Raw genomic sequence first — 19,414 nt, 5'->3', positions numbered from 1 at the left:
TATGTTTTCTGTTATTATACTGTTTTATTTTGCATTTTATTGTCCTAAAAAATTACAAAGAAAAATCTCAATCTGATTGTTACTTGTAGAAAATATCATGCTGCTGATAGTGAACTAGAAGAAAAATAAAAAACAGGTATGGGCTTTCATTTATTATCATTACATTTTCATTTTAATCTTAAATCAAGATTAAGTCTTCGATGTGGATTCTTATATTCATTATTGTGGTGTACTACAGTGTTGCCAGAGTGGTCTATTGCGTGTAATTACAGAACAAATTCAACAAAAAAACATTACTATTTCTAAATAAAACAAAAGCTATTGGATCATTTTCATTTAACATAACTTGACAGGACATGCCTTTACTTCATTCACAACAAAGAAACACACTTATAAAAATCTAACTCAAACTCAGAAGATTTGACGTCATGGCGCGGTAAAACGGTTAAATAGTTGAGTAGGAGTTGAAAGTCATTAATTCTCCTTTTCACGGAGGCCTGGAGCAGCAGCCGCCGAGTGCATGTTTGCTGTAGCGTGTGTGTGATTGTGCAAGAGCCATGGCAGAGATAAATGTACACCTTAAACAAATGAATGAAACTGGCACGGCTTCAACTGCAATGACACAGCAGCTCTCAGACTGTACAGGGCCAAGTACCAGCAACTGTCAATCATTACACAAGCTCACACAAAGCATCAGAGTTTACAAACCAGTATGCCGGAGTGGAGGAGTCAGGGAAAAGTTAAGATGTTTTAAATTTGAAAGCTAAAAAATAGTTTGAAAAACGTTTTTAAATGTTTTGTTAATCAGCGACTGTCAGTCATCTATCACACAAGCGCAGAAATCATAAAAGCTCATAAACAAGTATGCCAGTGAAGTCAGAAAAAAGTTATAATATTTAAAATTTGAATGCTAAAAATTGGTTAAAAATGATATTTGAATGTATAAACAAAAGGTTTAAGTGTTTAAGAGGTTTACTAGCAACTGTCAGCAACTGTCAATCATCTATTACATAAGCACACAGGAAGCATCAACGCTTATAAGCAGGTGTTCAGGAGTAGTTAGGAAAAATTATAAACATATTTATGTTTATTTATTTGAAAGCAAAGCCAATGCAAATTATACGTTACTATACAATACTGAAATGTTAGTTTTATCAACACCTGCTAATTACTTATCAGTTTTTATAAAAAAAAAGTTTATAAGCAGGTGTTCAAGAAAAATTCAAGTTTCAATGTTTAAAGTAAAATACTATGTTTTTTCCATTAATTACACAGTGGGTATGCAAGAGTAGTCATGTAAAAATTAAACTATTTTAATTTTGAATGTGTAAAGTTCAGTTAAATGTTTTCAACAACTGTCAATCATTAATTACTCAAGTACATAGAAATTGTGAAAGTTTACTAGCAAATATGCAATAGTCTGAAGACTGCATTGTTTTAAGTCTGAAAGCAAAAAGCTTAGTAAAATGTAACATTTGTCAGTCATCTATTACACAAACATACACAAATAATCCAAGTTTATAAATGGGTATTCAGGAGTAACAAAGAGAAAAGTCTGAGACTCTCCGGTTACATTAAAAAGCCCTTTAATGTGAAAATGGTACTAGCAGCCTTCATAGTCTCATTTTCACATTAAAGTATTTTTTAACGTAGTAGGAGTGGCTCAGATTTTTCTCTTTGCTGATGTTTGACCTGATAATTGAGCCACTCAAACACTCATCTTTTTAATCTTTAAGGGTATTTAAGAGTAGTTGGGGAAAAAATATGATGTTTTAAATTTGAATGGTTTAAACTGGTTGAAAACTATATTTGAAAGTGTTGTAAATATTGGGTTAAATGTTTATCACCGGCTGTCAATCACTTATTACAGTACAAAGAAATAATCAAAGTTTCTAAGCATTAAAACGTTTTAAAGGTCCTGTATTAAGCAAATTTGACTCTTGTGAGCTTTAAGCAATGTTAGAATGTTGTTACCTCATCAAAAACATACCTGCAGTTGTGTTTTTTTCCACTGACACATGTCTGAGTCATGCATATATGATTAGTCTGTCCTCATCTCCAAAGCTCAAAATCCTCTGTTCCACCTTGTGATGTCATGTTGTGGTAGTGGTAGTGGTAGTTTTCATGGCTACCTTTTACCTTTTGTTCAGTAGAGATTGGCAAATCTAGAGTTGAAACGAACTAAATTATTCTAGTGAACTTCACTTTAAAAACACAGTGAAGCACTTGTATTGTACCTTACTGACATCACAAGGTGGAGCAGAGTGTTTTGGAAACAAAAGTATAATAGATCAGAAAATGCTGTAATATGGGGCGTTTAAATTAGAATGTGTAAAGTTTGGTTTGGTGTTTATCATGTCTGTCATTGTAGGAGCATGGACATATAAATGTTTACTAGTGTGTAAGCAGGAGTAGGCATGGAAAATTGCAATATTTAAAATCTGAATGCTAAAATAAATAAAATGCTTGGCTTATGTACAATTGTTAATCATTTGTTACTTAATATGTGGGTATTCAAGAGTATTCAGGAAAAGCTTTGAAGTCTGAATGTTTAAAGTTTGGTTGAAAGTGAAAGGTATGGACTCTAAAATGTGACCTATTTTCCTTGTTGTCTTGCTTATAGCACTGCATGGGTAAAGTGTACACACCTACACTTTCCTTTACAAGAGACGGCAAAAAATATACAGTAAGATGCCACATGTTAGGATGGATTTATTTTGATATTCACAATTAGTACCACAACAACATTACTCATGGATCAACTTTAGTATGGATTTACAAAATAATAAAACTTAAATGATGGTACTTTTTCATTCAATCTGCATTCAAATTTAATAGATATATACTGTATAATTAAAGTTCAATAAAATAAACAGACTATGGGTTGTCGAGTTCTGATAGTATGTGATCAAACGTTACATGGGCAGGATTTATCATCGTGATGAAAATGACAGAAAACAGGTTAAATTTGATATAAAAATTCTGAAAACTGAGGATGGAGAAGAATGGAGTAGAGTAGTAGTCACGATAATCGACTTTCATCATTCAATACATGACACATGAAACTACTATTTTTGGGGTTCAATATTTATCGTGGTACATTTTCTTTGTACTAGTGGGAAACTTTGTGCATTTCTTTCTGGACTACAATAAGATTTAAGCTCTAGAGAATAAAATAAATAACTTCTATGACTCTCAAGTATTTAATTTATTTATTGCAGCATGTTCATGATTTAGAATGTTTTTTGAGGGTGAAATCTTGCTGTAGGATGATCGTGTCAGTGGTATTATAGCATTCAATATGATCTTGTAGTCTATATTTTCAACAATATATAGTACTTCAACGTGTACTTCATTTGTTATCGTGACAGGCCTACAAGTACTGCCTGATCAGCCAGTCTAGAACTGGAAAATACAGTGTCAAGAACCAATCCAACCACAGCTGCTAATTTATATTGAATGTCTCTAAAATGCGGAAGACATCTCCTTTCAAAAATTTTAACACACTCAGATCAAAATATACAACTTCTTATACATGAGATAAATAATAGTTTGATTTGAAACAGGATACAGCTCAATATCCACTTGTCTTTGTAAAGTTTTGTCAAAGCGTCTGGTTCCGGCTGGTTAGGCAACAAGTGTACAGCAAAGACAAACTGCCTACAACACTCAAAAATGAAGTTTTGTTTTTAAATTACCAAAAGTTGATCACTTTGATATCCAGAGCTCACGTGTTACGAGCGTCAGTGACATACTGCTTGGTCAGCTCTATTATAAATACCAACAATATTAAAGCATGTATTGGACTTGGGCTGGGTCATTTATTTTTACATCAAACTCGCTGTTGTATTGTCTCACTAGTGGAGGTATACTTTAGAAACAATCTCTTATTTAAACTGAGTGACCACGCCCCAAGCAGCCAAACTAACCAGAGATTCAGGGCTTTACAAATGAGGCAGAACCAGCACTCCCACACACAGCTGGAGCTCGGCATTCAGCAGGGCAGACAGGTGTGTGAGCGGCCACTGGGCAAGCAAACAAGCCCGTGGAGGCTTTTTATTTAAAGGTGTACTGTGTCACTTTTCTGTTGGAGGGTCTACATGTGTGTCTACATGGGGTGGTTATTGCTTCGTCTGGAATGTAGTATGGCATTATACATATTTATACACACTGATCATTTATTCAATTACAAGTGTTTTATTGCGCACAAATGCACTAAAAAATGACGCTAGAGTAAGTGGACTCGCCTCCACATATCTCACATGTAACTTGGTCTGGTATTGAGTTTAGTTATTACAATTGTTGATATTTTTCTCACAATTTTAACCATTTAAATGTTTTGCATGACATAAAAAAAGAGTCTGAAGTCTTCTTAGGAATGTAATTTTTTTGTATCCGCAATATGACGCAACTAATTGTGTTTTAAAAGTTTAAACGTTTTAAAGTCTTTTGAAGCGGTATTTTTATTGTTTAAGAATCGCGTGTGAAAATGTGTTCCAGGTTAAAACCATAGCAGCTTTTTTGTACCCTACTTACTATTTTTTCTTGAGAAACTAGTTCTACCCTTCGACCACCATTTTGTCTTAATGGGAACTGAAACATGACCAAAGGTTGAGACAGTGACCACCACATGAGACGAAACTGGTCTAAATGTACGGGGTATTTCTGAACATATGGAACTTCAAAACGCCTTCAAGACCAAAACGGAGGCGCTTAAGAGGCTAATGTGCCAGTTTCACAGAATACTGCACTAAATACACAATACTTCATTTTCGGTGTCTAAAGGGCATGTATTTCAAACCCATTTTCTATAACCTATATGTGATTTTGTACTACAGTCTTTTTTCAGATATTAAGGTCATATTAGTGTTGTCACAATACAAAATTTCAAAGTCAAATTTGATATTAATGATACTCTCATTTGAAAAGCTCATTTTAGACAATATTGTGATTTTCAACACAAAATAAATGTTTATTATACCATGTGGTCTTACATTTGTCCTGATAAAACTCAAAGTCAGATATTATCCAGTTATGTGATATTTTTTCCAGTATCAGTACTTATGATTGTGAATACTTTTGACAATCTTCGGGCAAATATATAAGTATTACAATTAAACAGATTCTTTGAAAGGTCAGCTATACTAGCCTCTTTATTGTTAATACCAGCTTTTATAACCACTAAGCCACCAATCATTATTAAAGCTATAGGCTACAGGAGTACATAGTAAGGTAATGTAGGCATTAAAGCAAAAGTAAACTTGACTGTGTATGTTTAGTTTTGATTTTGCGGTGTATTTGCTTTGAACAGATTTGACTGTGGTTCAAATAGGATAAACAAATATGGGCCTCTTCTGAGGTGCAGATGCAAATACCATCCCAATATAGTGGCCAACCAATACATCGGCTTTACATTTTAATAGGTAAAAACAAATTGCATTATTTAATGACCATGTAACATATTGTGAAAAAAACTGGTGACATGAGGACAGTGGACAAACTGCTCTTCATCATGGACACTTCTGCTCACCCACTGCACCAGACTATAGAGGGACAGATAATACTCCCTACAACTGTACAACAACTCACCCACTGCACCAGACTATAGAGGGACAGAGGAGCTCATTCTCCAACAGGCTCCTACAGCTCCACTCAAACAATGAGAGATACAGGACTACATTTATACTATACACCATACCACTGTACAACAACTCACACTTACTACCTCTTGTATGTAGCTGAGATTTATTTTTATTATTATTATATTTCTATGTTTTATTTTTACTCGTACATATACATTTACATTATCATGCCTTCTTTGACATCAGTCTCTTGCTTTTTTCTGCTACTTAGTTAGAATGTTATTACTGTTATTACGCTGATATATACTGTGAGCTACTGTGTCCAAATCATTTCCCTTGTGGATCAATAAAGTTTTTCTAAGCCTAAGTTTATAACATCATAGCTATTGTACTGGACTTCCCAATAGTAAAGCGACATTACTATTAGCACATTTAATAGAAGGGCACCATACCGTTGTGTGACATGCCGACATTGAGGCACTTCTGGAAACGGCAGTACTGACACTTGTTCCTGGACTTTTTGTGAATGCGACAGTGGAGGTCACAGTGATCGTACACAAGCTTTAGCCGAATTGTGCGTCTGAAGAAACCCTGGAAACACAAAAGAGAACAGAATACGGATTAGAATATAGAGTATATTTGTAGATCTTGTTTATTTATGTTGCAAATGTTAATGAAGTGTTTTTTACAGATTTCAACTAGGTCTTTATTTTTACAATTACAATTTTTTGCTAATAACATCTTGTATTTACTTTTTGATAATATCATTCTGAACATAAACTGACAAACTATGACAACACATTTTGGTACATATAAATAGTAACATAAACAGCTCATGTACTGTATAACGTTTTAGAAAAGTTAAATTGTTTTGTACAGAGCTCATTTATGTGAAAATATTCTTCACTATATGCCAAAAGCTAACAATAAATAATTAAACTGTCAATAAAAAAAATTCTGTTCTGTTATAACGTTCTTTCCTCATCAAAACATACCTGGAGATGTGTTTTATTTGATTTCACACATACTTATCAAATCCTGCATATATAGGTTGAGTTCTCACATACAGAAAACACTCTGTTCCACCTTATGATGTCATGTGGTAATACAAGAAGTGCTCCACTGTGTTTTAAACTTCATACATGTCACTAGAATCATTTCTGTAATTTCAGCGCTCGGATTTCCAATCACTACTGAACAAACGGTAAAATGTATCTGTTAATTTGAAAACTGACACTCATTTTAAGTTTTGGAAATGAGAACAGAATAATAAAGGGTTACTCGAACATATGTGAATGAAACAAAACCCAACTCCGGGTACCTATGATGAGGCAACAACGTTTTAACATGGCTTCCAGCTCACAAGAGTCAATATTGCGTAATATAGAACCTTTAAAAAATTAATAACATGAGTAGTTTAGGTATAAAACTACTAAATACTGATGATAGTTAATGTTATCTGTTCAGCTACTGATGTTACAAGTAATCTCTCTAACTGTAAAAAAATTGTATTCATTCATTATGCTGTCATTTAAACAGAATTTTTGTGACATATTTTGGGAAACTCTGACTAAAAATGTACACATTACATTTATATTTTGAATTAGAGGAAGTTAATAAAATCATCTGCTGTGGGACTATCTGAAGCAGCATTAAAAATCTTAATCTTATCTCACTATCAAAAAGTCAAATGTCCACCTCCTACGCTCAGCTTATTCACTGGAGATAAATGAGGCACAATACAACACCAACAATTATAAAAACGTCTTTGGTATTTTCTTACTAAATAAAAGTGGGTGGCTGTGTTTGTTAAATTGATTTCCACAATTCACACATGGTCCATTTATAATCCCGGTTTATTTTGGGAGTGAGGAAGTTAAAGGGGGGATGAGGCTCCACCTTAATAAAGAATGTTTTCTGTTTTGAAACAATTAAATGTTTGCTCATTTGGCTGACCCCCTCTTCTGGTACCAATCCCCCAGAGACCACTACAAACAATGGCCCCAGTGTGTCATGTGTTGAAAATAAGCACTTAGCTGCGAATTATGAACCTTGTCTATCAATTTTTCAAGGCAATAACCAGCTATCAATGTGCTGAACACCAGTTACTACATTAACAAAGCTGACTTAAGCTCATTTGGTCTGTCAAAAGGTTATCATAGATGTTAAATAAACAACTGACCCTTATGTTATAGATAACCTTATGTCATGTCAAAGCTACCATATTCATCTTTGCACTTGATTTACACCTCTTGTAAATATCTATCTATTTTATATTTTACAATGTTGGATTTCAGTTGTACTAATATATATCTGAGTATTTGTTCCCCTTTTAACACCATTTTATTCATTTATCATTATTCAGAGTTGTATTACCATTATTTGCTGTTTGAACTACAATCATATTATAGTTTGTAATTTAATTTAAAGTCATTTCCTTGTGAAGTTTAAAAAAAGTGAAAGTCTTAGGCTATAGGTGGAGATGTTGCTATACCACGCTCTGACTTATGCTAGTACTGTTTCTATAATTGCTCTAGCTTCCTGTTAATTTAAGAATTGATTTTAAGATGTCAGTATTTGTTTTTAAAGATTTAAAAGGACTGGCCCCTCAAAACCTGATCCAGATTTACACCCCTGCATGTGCGCTGAGGTCCGAGGGCCAGCTCCAGCTTGTGGTGCCTAAAATGAGACTTAAAACCGGCAGGGACAGGACCTTCTCTGTGGCAGGCCCCGAACTCTGGAACACTCTGCCCCCTCACGTTCAAACAGCCCCCACAGTGGAGTGTTTTAAGTCTCGTCTTAAGACCCACTTTTATTCTGTGTCTTTTAACACAGCGTGAGTTGTGTGGTCCTCTGTGTCTTTTATTTATTTATTTATTTATTATTTTTTATCTTTTTTTAGTACTGCTTTTATGTATTGATTTTATTATTTTTGTTAATTGATTTTATCATTATTATTATTATTTTATTTAATGATTCTATTAGTTTCCTCATGGTTGAAACATAATTCTGCTGATTTTTTTTTTTATTTTGATTTTTTTATGTAAAATGTTTTACATTGCTACATGAAGCACTATGGAAACTGTCTTGTTTATAAAGTGTGCTATACAAATAAAGTTGGATTGGATTGGATAATAACTGTAATGTATAGTTTTACCAAAAAACAAATTTGCCACTATCTCTCTTACTCTAAAATTATTATTGTTGGACGTAAAGCCTAATAGATGAAATAACAAATCAAAACAAATTCAGCTCCTCCAAAACCATTCATTTAATCTAAATCTAAACTGAGGCTAAACCCAAAAAATAAACTTGGACTAAAGAAGACCAAACTAAAGAAGAAAAAAACAAGTCTACAGCAAGACTAAACTGAGATTGAACCAGCACCAAATCAGGATAAGTATAAACGCATACTATTTATTTTTTATGTAGCTCAAATAAACTAAAATACTTTTTGGATGCTTTATGAGGAACTATCATTAGACAGAGACACAAAGAAAACCAACATCAAACAATCATGAATGTACTATAACTGTATATGCTCTACTCTACTTATTATTTATGTTTTGATTTGTTTTTGGTGATTTTAATGTCTTTCTTATTCTGTAAAGCACTTTGAATTACTTTGTGTATGAGCTGTACTTTCCAAATAAACTTGCCTTGCCTTTGTAAGCGATCCAGAATAATTGAGAATGAATGAGTCAATACTTATTTTTTTTATATGTCTTGTCAACCATATTTAAAATACAGTAAAAACTTAACTGTTATATACATATTAGTAGCATTAGTAGCAGTAGCAATGCTTTAACCAGCTCATTATGGAGAATATACATTTATAATAATATATTTTAAATTAAACTTTTTGCCCACTTGTTTGCTGTAATCTGCCCTTTTTTTTGGAGAGCACAAGATGAACTCTGATCTTCGATGTCTCAGTACTTCAGAGAAATTTTAAACAGACTGAGACTTCCCGCACACTGTATTAGTTCTCTATATGAAGAGTTCAGTCTGAGGTTCAGTGGAAAAACACACAACTTGTGGTCAGACATCAGACAACATGAAAAGAAGATTTGCCCTGAATTTACATATGAAATTCAGCCAGTGTCTCTTCTATGAATAACTCAAAAGGAAACAGTGTACCCAGCACTGCGTATTGTTCCTCGCCCACACTTCCTGAGCTAAATTCTATTAATCACTGTGCACAATATCATTTACTGTATTATAAAATGACATAAAACCACTATTAATTTCCTGATTGCTGTAAAGGAGTGTCTGCATGACAAACTGAATGCATTAATTGCTATTTGTCTTTTGTGGCCTTATCTCTGCCAACGTTCATCATAACAGTAATATTTACAGTTAACTGCAATCAAGCGGTTAGAATGTGGTTGAGAATAAGATTTAAGATACTGATCAAAATTCACGTAAATGTAATGAGTCAATCACTTTGTATAGTCAATTTGAAAAAGTGCATTGTAACTTTTCTGGTAGAGGGTCCATCACAAGCTTTTCTCCATGGAGATGTTATTGCTTTGTCTGGAATGTTCCATAGTATGGTATTAAACCTTTCTTTCATCATGGAGACCAAACCAGGCCAAGATACTGGTTATATCTAGAGGTGTGCAAAAATATTGAAATACCAATATATCGTATTGTTTAATGTGATGATACAGTATCAATATTGTGGGCTTCTGTATGGATATATCACCAAGAGTATTTTAGTAAATCATTTTGTTGCAGCGCTACAGTTTTGTTGCTTGTTTAGAGGAAGGAAACTCATTTATTTTCACTGTTTTGATGTGTTTTGATGATTAAAATGTTTGTGTTTCATTTTTATTTTGCACAAGAAGTGGTTTAACAAAGACTTTTAGTATCACAGCCATGATTTAGCCTTTATTTTTTTATTTAACAGCATCAAATCAATTTAAAATATATTGTATCAAATTGTATCAAATCGAAAGTTCACTGTATTGAGGTACGTGTATTGTGGCCTATGTATCGAGGTATGTATCGTATCGCCACCTTCTTAATGACACTCAGCCCTAGTTATATCTGTGGAGAGGCAACCCCACTCTCAGTCAGAATGTCTGTTTTTCCAGATATTTTTGAACTATAAAACCTGTAATTGGTAGAGGTGTTTAATGTCATACTGTGGAATATTCTAGGCTGAGAAATGATGGAACCCAGCCAAAAAGCCAACCAAATAGCAGCGATTGGTTAAATGATAAAAAGTACCCGCCTACCGTCAAGCGAACGAAATCTAAGGCTGCGAGGTCAGATGGTTTGTACGAAGTGAAACCAAGTAAAACCGGCTGATCGATCAGGCTACTAGTTTGGGTTTTGTTAAGGTTAACAGCCAATCCTCTGTCATTATTTACACTTTATTGTCCCTAGGCAAATTTGTCATACACATTTGACTCATCCAAAATGCCACTGGGGCAACCTGTCTGGAGCAGCAGAGACCCATCTCCATGATCTTGGTCATTACTTCCTTAACTGGAGGATTATACTTATACCTATGGTGCATGTTTCGGGTTCATGTGGTTTGGAGTCCAGTCTTTGGAGTTATAATTTTTTTGTGTATTGTCTATGTTCAGGAAAGTAATACTGACAGACATTTTATTTGTTTTAATAAGATAAAATTAAATAAACAAGAAAATGTCATTGGCCAATACAAAGAAAAAGTATCATATTATATTTCTATCAAACCGCCCAGTCCTAAGAAAGGATTATTTCCTCAGAAAGCATTATCATATTTCCAGAACATTTTCTTATTTCTTTTGTAAAAATGCCATATTTGAATTCCTTACATTTCTCCCCATTCTATCCTGTATACAGTCTCCCAGTGTGTGCTCTCAGGCCCTCACCTTGCAGCCCTCACACGCGTGGACTCCGTAGTGAAACCCTGATGCTCTGTCTCCACAAACTCTGCACTCGATGTTTAAAGCTGTGGTGGTCGTGGTCGCTGTATCGTCCTGAAGTTTGAAAACCGGACTGTCTATGTGCAGAGGGGGGGACTCAGGCTCCAACTTTATTAGACCTGAAAAGACAACATAAAATCAGATGTGGGTAGTACTTTTACTTTTATTTGAGTAATATTTTTATTGAAGTAGCAGTACTCTTAAATGAAAAATAAAAGTTGTGGTTACCTTCCTACTGTGAGTAAGTAAATATAAGTAACAAATGCTTTATGTTTGTGTTTCTTGCACCACTCCTTCAGATATGATTTAGATTTTCTCATGTTTGTCTATTTGTACTTCTGCTTAAGTATTATTAAACTGAAGAAACATTATGCATACTTGAGTACTATTTTTGACTACTCTACCCTATATAAAATAGATGAAAAGATGTCTTTGAATGCACGCTTGGTTGCATACATGGTTTTGGGAATGCATTTTCCAGTCTTTTCTTGTTGTACATGATTTAAGATTGAGATGATGATTTATAGACTGACCCATGCTGACTACAACATTGTGAAAGTCAGATTGAAAAAACTTCTGTTACTTAAAAGGCCGTGTCCAGAAAAATGTGTTGAGTCCAACTTTTTATTGTTCTTTGGAAAAGCAAAAAGAAGAAGTATGCAAGGGAGAGCGTTTCAAGGGAACATTATTTATCACCTGAACCACACATTTGTCTTTGCTCATATATTTTTATCAATGACTAAAACATTTCTTACATGGATTTATAGATGTTTAGTGTATTTTTGCACTAAAACACTGAGTTGAACACAAAAAGTGGTTTTCCAGACACTAAAATTGGCTTTTCAAATTCATACATTTTTTCATTAGCTCCTCAATCTTCATACTTGGAGGTGGTGGTGAGTTATTTCTGCCACAGTTGCCCTGCTAGATTGACAAAAACATGACTGCCAATTTGCAGAAGTGGCCTCTCCAATCACCAACAATAACTCACTCATACACCACAATCACACATACAGAAAAAGTGTCTGAATTGTCTTGCTCAAGGACACAACCAGCCCTTTTCTCTCCCGTCCTATGCTCATATTGTATCATAATGTGATTGTGAGTGGGGAGTTGGACCAGGCAATAATGTCCATCTGGGAAAAGTATGTGGGGATTTAACCTGCAACTGTTGGTTTTTGCAGGCAAATGCTCTTACCTCTAAAGCATTGCCAGCCTTGTAGACCCTAATGTTTTGAGTTTTTTATGGTTTTGATTTGTAGTAGTGGGGAGTTTTTGTTCTTTTTTGTACAGTACTACAGTTTCAGTTTTAAATGTAGAAGGTTGAATAAATAACTTCTCTGTCTGGCGTAAATAACTTTTATACTTCTAAGTATTCTCTGCTATTTTATTATTGTTTTTTTTTTTTTTTTTTAGATAATGCTGCTTTTTGGTTATTGTACCAGTGGATTACATTTGTTTCAATATTATCATTTACATATTATACTTCAAAATGTGTTACCGTGACAAGCCTAAGTAATTCTACAGCAAGTCTCACAATATCGATCTGATACCAATACTGATACCAATAGGTTTTATATTAAGATGCATTAAAGGGCCAATATTACGCTATTTTTTTATCTATGTTATAATGTTGTTTCTTCATCACACACACCCTGTGTATTTAGGTTTAGACCTCCACTAGAATCATTTGGATAACTGTCAACAGCAGCTTAAGCCCATTTAAATGAATAATTAAATGTCCAGGTAAATTAAATTACAATTTAAAATGTATTAAATTGTACTAAAGGAAAAAAGTACTGATATCTGACTGATCACTCATCACTAGTTTAGATTTGAACAAAAAAAAAAAAGATACAATATTAAATGTTTCAAGGCTACTGCAAAACCAACGTGACCACACTTACTATGTGTACTATGCGCCTCCATCTCACTCCTGTAGCTGTGCATGCTGCTGTAGTCCAGGCTGCTCAGAGGCTCCTCACTGTGTGGCGGCGGGCTTAGATCATAGGTCATAGCGGAGGAGACGAGAGGAGGAGACAAGGAGGAGGCCAAGGAGGAGCTGGAGATGGAGGAGTAGTCTAGAGTGGACATGTGCTTCGTCTCCAGTCCGTGGGAGCTACAGTCCAACTCGGAGAGATCTACAGGACTCAAGCCAAAGGCAGGCCAAGCCAAGAGGTGCTGGGTGTCCACCATGATGTCTCGTACTGCGGAGAGGGAGAGGAGAGGGGAGAGGGGACGGGGGAGAGAGAGGAAGGGGGTCAGAAGATGAGATGGTTGATAGAAACAGGGGAGATGGAAGAGAGAGGGAGTGAAGGAGAGAAGGAGGAGAGAGAAGAGAACATTCTGAGTGTGTGGGCTTGTTATGAGAAAACAACTCACGAGACAGGAATCATTTAGGAGATAAGGAATCATACCCGGAAACGCACAAGTGAGAATAAGGTATAAAGGATTAAAGTCCTCTATCCTAAACATGATAATCTCATTTGTAAAACAGATTCACACATGATGAAAGGAATGGGAGACACATGCATGCTAATGTCCTATCTGTAGAAATACAGCTACGTGCCAAGGCTCATTTCCAACTAAAATTTTTTGCTTTTTTATAAAACAATTATAATACAGAATGAACAAAGACTATATTCATAAAGAACTGAAAGTCTAACAAAGAGTCTGTGTTAATAATTACTTAATTAAGGGTCAGGAGTTGTAGGGTATTTATTAAGTACTTATGGAGCCTGACGCATTCTTCAAGGTCTTTTAATATACAAAATTGACTCTTGTGAAGTTAAAACCATGTTAGAATGTTGTAATCTCCTCAGAAATAGACCTGGAGTTGTGTTTTGTTTATTCGCACATGTATGAGTAACTCTTTGTTATTAAACAGTCTACCTCTCCGAAGCTCAAAATGCTCTGTTCTACCTTGTGATGTCATGTAGGTGGTAGTTTTCAAGATAAAAAGCTATCTTTTACCTTTACTTCAGTCGAAATGGGCAATTCCATCACAAGGTGATACAGAGTGTTTTCTGTTTCAGGGAAGTACTCAGCCTAAATATGCAGTGTTTGTGTGTTAACCATGTGTGAATGAAACAAAACACATCTATAGATAGGTTTTTGATGAGGAAACAACGTTATAACAGACCAGTAGTACCCAATTAAATTTAATTCAGTACCACTTTACAATTACAGTACTTTGAGTAGACTTAATAAAAGCATGATTTTTTTCAAACTTAACCATTATTAAAAAAAAAATTAAAAATCTGAAATGAAGAGTGAAATGAAAAGTAGTTACACATAGCCCCACGCATTTAGATCACAGTGGGTGTATGTGGCTGTTTGTTACTGAGGAGGAACAGCCAGAACAAGGCGATCTGTGCTGCTTCTGTTGTTGTTTGGGTGCAGAGTTAAATGATTATAAACTCACCACTGTTAGAATGTAAATCTGTCTCAAGCCAAGGCTATCAACAGCACCAATGGGCTTTGGAAAGGAGAGGCTTCACTATGGCCAAGATATAAGATAGCACTACAATTCACAACTACATTAGTACTGATAATAGAGTTAATGATACCCAAATACTACTTGACCAATGCTCTTGAAACTACATACTCATTCAAACAAGTATAAATAAGACAAAACTGAATCTTTCCTTAATAGTTTTCAAAAGCCATAAGTTATAAAGCCACATTACAATATACAAGAAACTACAATTATTTTTAGTTGGAAACTACTTTGTATTTTATAAAAAAAAAAAAAAAGTTTTTATTATCTTTGTTTCATCGATATTTATCAAGTATCAGCCATCAAACATTTCCTTAGTATCAAGTTGAGATTGAAATGTGACAAATGTAACAAAACTAAATCACAGTAGATTTGTAATTATGTAATTTGAAATGAAACATTGTATTTGTATTTCACATATGATTTAAACATTAAAGCTATTTTAAGCGTGTAGAGTTACACAGTGAGGAGAATTATCAGCAGAGAATGGCCAAAGTCCAACTGTCGAAGTTCACTTTAGTGCACTCACAAATCACTGAAGTAGGATCAGGTTGTACAAGGTAAAGCCTTTCAGACAATACAACTCAAGAGTCAATATATGCACAGGTGACATATGTCTTAAATGTTTACAATAAAAATCTGGACGAGGGTCTCCATGGGGATGGTACTGCATTGCTTGAACTGTTTCACAGTGTGGTTTTGAATTACACTGGACACACACAGATGACAAGTTACAAGTCAGATAAAATCAGATGTGAAAACTTAGAGACCACCGTGTTTGTGTGTTTGTTTGCTTTTTTAACAATAAAAACACTAAACACTAAAATCAATGCTAGATAGATAAGTTTAATACCATATTGTGGAACATTCCAGGTAAAGCAATATCTCTACTGAGACAAGCAAGTGAAAAGTTACACAGAGGACCTTTAATGGTAGACTTTTGTATATTCTACCAAATATTCTACTCATAAGAGCTGTTAGTCTCATTTTACAGCCAAAAATACTGGGATTTTTAGTTCCGATATGAAACAATGTTAAGGTTGTAAAAATAGGAAGTGGTACATTAGTGCCCTCCGCCTGACCTAAAGCATTTCATTTGAAAATGTAAGAGGGGGGAGAGGGGAAGGTCAAAACTGGCACAAGTAACACACTTTCTCAAAATACACCTTCCTCAATCAACTCTTGATTACAAAGGACCAATACAAAGGATAAAATTAGTTATGCAATGAGGCAAATTTAAAATAGCAGTACTGGCATGGCACAGTGGAAGGTTTAAAAATGGCAGCAATTACTTGGCAAAACATCCTCTGGGCTCAATCACCTGGAGCTTCCTCTGCTTGTTGTGGAATGTGGTCACAGAATTCCACAGGGACGTACTTAAAATTCACACTGACGCCGACATTGTTTAAGGGTGCGAGTGAGAGAAGCACGGATATGTTTGGCACAGTGTCCTCGGGCTATACTTCCCATTACCTGGAAATACAATAACTATAAATATCTGGGATGGTTTGTTCTATTTGTTGGCAAGAGTCCAGGAGATACCAATTTAAAAATAGACAGTTGGAGAGGCTTGTGTCCCGCTTGGCATGTGCAATTAGGAATACCCAATTTATGGAATCAGAAGTATGTGTCCACTGAGGATAGTTGATTTGTTCTGGTCCTGGTTAAGTCCTGACCTAGTCCAGATTTAGCTCTAGGTTTAGCCAGTTTAGATGTGTTCAAGTGTGAAGAGAGAGAAAAACCTCATTGATCCACACAAGAAATTGAATTGAAGGGCTGTTGCAACTAACGATTATTTTGGTTATGGATTAGTCTAGCAATTGTCCTTTCCATTAATCAGTTAGTTGTTTAGACCATGAATATGAGAGTTTTACTAAATTTGCTAGGGGTGAAGCTGAAATCATGCCACTGAAGAACATCTTCAAAATGTGTAACAACAAAATTAAAAGTCTTTTTGGCCCCATCATAGCAGAGCACCTGTAGATGACTCTCTTGACCCACTGATTTCTTCATTGTTTTTCCAAATACTGAATATAATTAGTCTCTTTGTGATCATCTGTCTCATAACAAGAAGGTTTGACCACATTAAACATGAGTACTATGTTAATTAATAACTACATTAAAAGTTCTGTTACAGAAAATTGACTCATGTGCGCTCTAAGCCAAGTTAAAATGATGTTACCTCATTGTGTTTTGATTCATTAACATGTTTGAATAACCCTTTGTTATTACTGTTTACATCTCCAAATCTCAAAATGCTCTATTTCATCTTGTGATGTCATGAAGCGGTAGTGCTAGAAACAGCATTACCATTGGCCCTTTAAGCAACCACTTGGAGCAGCAGGACTCACTGGACCTGTCTGTTTGCCGTTGGCCGTTGTCATTGTGGTGACGGAGGAGCTGTCAGATTAAGCCTCCTCCACACTGGGCCTGGACACAAGCTCTGACATGTGACAGTCTGAGGAGTGCTGTGGACATGCTCTTGTAATACACGTGCACAATAAACACTCAGATTAACATAGGGATCTTTATCCTATACTATTATCTGTTAATATTGCAAGACAAATTACATTGGATAACCTAACCTTGTTTTTTGTTAGTATAAAGTAACATGTTTGTGAAATGTTGTGAAGGTGTCCAGGTTGGAAAAGAGAAGTTCAATTCTGTCAGCTGGACAAAAGTTTTTTTTGATTGAATATGTTTCACAGCTCATCCAAGCTGCTTCTTCACTTCTGGTCAGAGGTTGGTGGACACTGCCTGAAGGGAGGAGCTAACTACATTGAAACTATTCTGAAACTAATACATCTACTTGTTTACAGTTTCTGTTTGTTCGCTAGGTCTGCTGAACTGCACAGTTCCCATTTCACGTATTCGATCAAAAAAACTTTTGTCTAGTTGACAGAACTGAATTTCTCCTTTGCTATAAAGTAAAATGTGCATATGTGTCTTGAAAATGCCACAGAGAGTTACTTCAGTGATCGAATCAGTACTAGAGAATCCTACTACAATGCATGCACACAATTTATCAGCAAAAAAAACTGTCTGATCCTACTCTAAAACTACATAGGAGATTGAATACGAAAATGATTAAAACTTGAACACAACATAACTCCAGGTACCTTTTGTTGAGGAAACATTATAATCCAGTTCAGCAGAATCTCGCTCATTTAAAGTCTTGTTTTACAGTGAGGCCCCACACAGTTTAAAAGTATTGAGTCACTCTTCACTGTTGTGTTTAATGAGATCTGTCAGTTACAGACCAGCTCGGGGCTCTACACATGTGTTCACACTTGAGAAGGACCAGACCTGACCTGACTTCAGTGATTTGTGTCTTCTCAAATACATCTCCAAAACAGGGTTCAAGTCGGGTTTAGGGCAATTAGGGAATATTAAATTTGATGGTGTCAAAAGTAAGAAAATATTTTGAAATTCTGTGTCAAGCTAAATTTGATATAGTTCAAAACTTGGCTGACAAGCATGTAGATGAACAATACTAGCTTCATTTTGAAATAACCTGGGGAACTTTTCTGGTGAAGTGTCAGCTACATGCTTGTCTCCATGGTGATATTAATACTTAACCTTAGACATTCCAGTGCGGCATTAAAAAAAACAGGCCAAGTTGCAGTCAGATAAGGACACCTGCAGTAAAACAAATGCAAAATAGACTTTAAACGGCCCATTATACTCTATTTACTATGTTAGTTTTGTTTTGTTTCATTCACACGTTTAAAATTTAAAGATGACTTCTTCACTCAAACAGAAAGCACTTGGTGACCTAGTGATGTCATGTGGTTATACAGGAAGTGCTGCACCGTGTTTTAAAACTCCATACACTTTCACTAGATTCGCTTTGAGCATGTCAGCCCTGGAATGACCAATCTCTACAAACCAAAAGTTTAAGGCAGCTGTTAACTTGAAAACTACCGCTTCATTACATCACAAGGTGGAATAGAGCATTTTGGAGCTTTGGAGACGGACAAACTAAAAAGGATTACTCAAACGTGTGAATGAAACAAAACACAACCCGAAGTATGTTTTTGATGAGGTAACAAAATTATAACATGGCTTTAAGCTAACAAGAGTCATTTTGTGTAGAACCTTTAATGCCATGCTGTGGAACATTTCAGGCAAAGCAGTAAAATCTACAAGATGTTATTTATTGCAACCTCTAAGAAAAGTTACGGAATGCTCTTTTAACTTACAAAATAGCCTATTGATGAGCTGTAATCCAGACAAAACAGTTAAATATTTCTTTACAATCACTCAAAAACTTTTTAGATTAAAATAAATTAGCTTGCTGACATGTTAAAAATAATATGCCTGCTATGAATTGAAAGAATGAAACTCTCACTTCAACAAGCGGAATGTTTTTAAAACAGCAAAGATAAATAGCCCATCTCGAGACTTCTGTT

General features: G+C 35.0%; 1 protein-coding gene across 3 annotated transcripts in view; it reads right to left on the bottom strand.

Annotated features, from left to right (window-relative positions):
- pparg (peroxisome proliferator-activated receptor gamma) overlaps nucleotides 1–19,414 on the bottom strand; it is a 50,581-nt gene that overhangs the window by 12,245 nt on the left and 18,922 nt on the right. For all 3 annotated transcript variants that reach the window (XM_055160089.1, XM_020933906.2, XM_055160090.1), the window contains 3 exons: nucleotides 13,411–13,710; nucleotides 11,450–11,622; nucleotides 6,035–6,173 (listed from right to left, as the gene is read on the bottom strand). In XM_055160089.1, the coding sequence (XP_055016064.1) occupies nucleotides 6,035–6,173; nucleotides 11,450–11,622; nucleotides 13,411–13,710 (612 nt within the window). The remainder of the gene's footprint in view (nucleotides 1–6,034; nucleotides 6,174–11,449; nucleotides 11,623–13,410; nucleotides 13,711–19,414) is intronic.

The sequence above is a fragment of the Boleophthalmus pectinirostris genome, unplaced genomic scaffold (assembly GCF_026225935.1).
Source record: "Boleophthalmus pectinirostris isolate CB_2022bp ecotype Guang Dong unplaced genomic scaffold, ASM2622593v1 HiC_scaffold_3, whole genome shotgun sequence".
Taxonomy (NCBI): domain Eukaryota; kingdom Metazoa; phylum Chordata; class Actinopteri; order Gobiiformes; family Gobiidae; genus Boleophthalmus; species Boleophthalmus pectinirostris.
Note: the sequence above shows the minus strand (reverse complement) of the source record. Positions and strands in the feature narration are given on the sequence as shown.